At 44.9% G+C, this 3,572-nt stretch overlaps 1 protein-coding gene across 1 annotated transcript; it reads left to right on the plus strand.

The window, feature by feature from the left end:
• Positions 1-2,230: 2,230 nt before the first annotated feature.
• Positions 2,231-3,267, plus strand: LOC6043329 (MIP18 family protein galla-1). Its single transcript, XM_001858438.2, has 3 exons — positions 2,231-2,588; positions 2,647-2,910; positions 2,971-3,267. The coding sequence occupies exons 1-3, from the start codon at positions 2,420-2,422 to the stop codon at positions 3,066-3,068; spliced, it is 531 nt and encodes a 176-aa protein (XP_001858472.1). The 5' UTR covers positions 2,231-2,419; the 3' UTR covers positions 3,069-3,267.
• Positions 3,268-3,572: the final 305 nt, after the last annotated feature.

Consider the following 3,572-nt stretch of genomic DNA (forward strand, 5'->3'; position numbering starts at 1 on the left):
GAGTTCCAGATGCTGAGCAACGATGAAAACAACAACAACAACACCGCAGGTAGCAGCACTACCGACGACGACGATGGTCGTGCAAGGAAGAAAGTTTCGACGTCAAAAAAGAGCAATCCTCCAAAGGAACGTAGATAACCTCCAATGTTTGTTTTGGACACGTTGGTGGACGATGTTGACGAGTTGCTGGAAGGCCTCAGATATTGTCTGAAAATCGCTAAGTTGTCAGTGCAAGTTTACACATTTGACGAAAAGAACTTCGAACTGGTTGTGGAGAAATTGAAGCGCAAAAACTTCAAGTTTTACACATTCAACCTCGCGCAGAAGACAGCCGATAAGGCAAGTTAAGGTCGTCTTGCAGGGGTACCAAGACCGCCCGATCTCCGACCTCAAGAAGGACCTCTCGAGTGCAGGAATAACACCGCGTGACATAAAAGTCCTCTCGCGGAAGACAACAGTCACAGGTACACACACCTTGTACCTGTTGTACTTCGACCGGGGCACCATCAAAATTCAAGACCTGCGGCGCACTAAGGCGTTGGACGGTTTTTGGGTAAACTGGCGGTTATACTCAAAGAACCCCTTCGGACGCAGCACAATGCCACCGTTGCCAGAAATTCGGCCACGGCTCGCGGAACTGCAACCTCCCGCCCCGCTGCGTGAAGTGCGGTGAATTACACCTATTTGAGGCGTGTGCACTGCCGTGCAAGGCGGACTTGGGGACAAGGCAGAGCAAACCAAGGCATGCAGCGCATGGAAAAACTACCTCGAGGAGCAGGAAAAGAGGAAGAAGAAAGCAGCAGCGTCCCACCGACGACGTCCCACCCTCCTCAGCGAAGTACGAGCGTAACCGTGCCGGCAGCTGGTCATCGTACGGTTCCAGCAGACAACTCAGCGTTCCTTCCTGGATGGGGGCGATCTTTCGCCAGCGTGGTTGCTGCCAGTAGTGGCAATACGGCCCAGCAAGAAGTTACCAGGGAAGATCTCTTTACCCTGTCAGAGTTCTTTACTCTCGCAGGGGAGATGATGACGCGTTTTCGGACCTTCCGCAACAAGGCGGAGCAATTGATTATTCATCAATAAAACCAAATTGAATTGAAAAAAAAAAAAGAATTTAAGAATTGGGTCCTAAAATGAAGCTTAGATTGCTGATATTATTGTTTACAGCGATAAAGCTTATTTTTCTGAGTACAATGACCCTTTGTACGACCACAAAGAGTTTAAAATGGATTTTGAAATCAAGTTTTAAAAATTAACTTCACGGCCCTTCTTAACAGAAAATTTCCTACTTGACAGCTCGTTCCAAGGGGACGATGTATGTAAGGGGTGATGTATCGAAAAAAATGTTGTCTTGTCAATATTTTTTTGCATTAAAATGAAAAAAAAAAGTGATCAGAAATGGTTTTTAATCGTGTTTTTTACCATTGTACATAACAATTGACATGGGGACATTTTAAGAATTTAAGAACTTATGAATTCAAGTTTTTTTTTTAATTTTAAAACTTTGCTACCTTTTATTTTTTAAAGATTTATTTTTAATTTAGTATTTATTAATTCATTTTTAGGTTTTCTGCCGAAAAATACAAATATTTTTTTTCTGCGTAGACCGGGATTTTTGATGATGGGTACGTTTTGATAGCGTACTTTAGGTGGTTCTTCGTTGCTATCCTTGAGGCGGTGGCTGCGTCCGCCATTTCGATTAGCACACAATGGCGGATGTTGCATAGCTGAATGACAGAGGTCAGAGTCAGACCTTTATCAACGAACCTCTGCACGACTTCCAGTTGTGGACGTTCCGGGAGTACGCTCAAATTCATCAATAGCGTGTTTTTGCGGACATCACTCATTTCACTGAGCCTGCCGCAACGCGTTGAGACTTCTTGAACAAAGGCGACTGCAGAGCAAAGAAACACGTCTGGTGCACAAAAGAATCTGATGTAGTTGATGACATGAGTGTTTGGCCATGTTCGGCCCTTGGACTTGACGATGCTCGGACAAACTTCGGGTAGACCTGTAAAATTTCCATATATCTTAGAAATTATTTGTTTTAACCAAGACTCTTACGATAAATATTATTTTCAAAATATTATTACCAAATGAATACACCGAATATTTACAAAGCCCTGTTTCTAAAAAGCGAAAAACCCGGTAACCGAACCCTCCTACCCAAAACTTCACGGGCGGCTCATATGTTCTCGGCGGCTGATTTTAAACCCAAAAACGAAACGTCAAAAATCAACAACAGTGTTGTGCAAGAGACGACCAAAACAAAACGAAAGCGAACAAGATAACATCCGACCCAACAGCTCCGTCTAATCGCGGAAAATCTCTCGTACGTGACTCTGCGCGAGTGAATTGATTACTCCTGTGTACTCCTCGTCCACCCCCGCCGGCCAGGTCAGCTGTGTAGTGCCCGAAAATGTTATCGTTCTTCCGCAAGAAAACGTCAGACGATCTTACGGGTGACGGAACAAACTCCACAGGAAGTGGTGGTGGTGCTGCTGTTGTTGCAAAAGAGGTCGTTCCGTCTCCATCCCTCTCTCAGCTGGGTTACCGCTCGGTCGATGACCTGCGGGAAACCATTTACGGTACGTTTAACGAACTCTTTTTCCGCTGGAAGTTTGAAACAATTTAGTGACTTTGTAGATTTCCTCCGGACGATCCGCGACCCGGAAAAGCCAAACACGCTGGAGGACCTGAAGGTGGTCTACGAGGAGGGCATCTTCGTGCAGGAACCGACGGAGGGGAACGTGTACGTCGTGCGGATAGAGTTCAACCCGACCGTGCCGCACTGCTCGCTGGCCACGCTGATTGGGCTGTGCATCCGGATCAAGGTCCAGCGCAGCCTGGCCCACAACCTGAAGCTGGACATCTACATCAAGAAGGGGGCGCACTCGACCGAGGAGGAAAGTGAGTGGAAAATTGCATTGAATTTAGAAGCATTCATAGTTAAATGAAAATAATTTTCAGTTAACAAGCAAATCAACGACAAGGAACGAATAGCGGCCGCGATGGAAAATCCAAACCTGAGGCAACTCGTAGAGAATTGCATTAAGGAAGAAGACTGAACGGTTCGTTCTGGTTTCGGAACGGTTTATCGGCTCAAAAGTGGACTCGCGCTGCATGATCAAAGTGGTGTAAAGTTTTTCATAGAAGGTGTGCAAGAGAGTGTTATTTTGTAACTCGTTATTTTTATAGGGATTTAATAGTGATTCTAAACTTTTTCGACAAGGTCAAAAATAAATGAAGATATCGTGGATCGTAAAATTTTTAGTGTAAAAATAATTGTAGTGCCGAAAGTCTTATTTCCCAAATCAGTTATATATCAGTTATTGCAAATTCTGAAAGTACACTCAAACCCCGATGGTTTGACACCAACTGTTGTCAAACGAACGCGATCACTTTTTAGTTTGACACCCCTTTTACACGGAGTTCACACTCAAGGTAAGAACAAGATTGTCCGTCAGGCCTGAACGCAAACGCAAAATTTTGCGCCTGTCATCATAGCCTGCCAGTCATCGTGTTCAAATGGGCACAGCCCTGCAGTTCAACATCACTTACACACAGAGAGA

Source organism: Culex quinquefasciatus, chromosome 3 (assembly GCF_015732765.1).
Source record: "Culex quinquefasciatus strain JHB chromosome 3, VPISU_Cqui_1.0_pri_paternal, whole genome shotgun sequence".
Classification (NCBI taxonomy): Eukaryota; Metazoa; Arthropoda; class Insecta; order Diptera; family Culicidae; genus Culex; species Culex quinquefasciatus.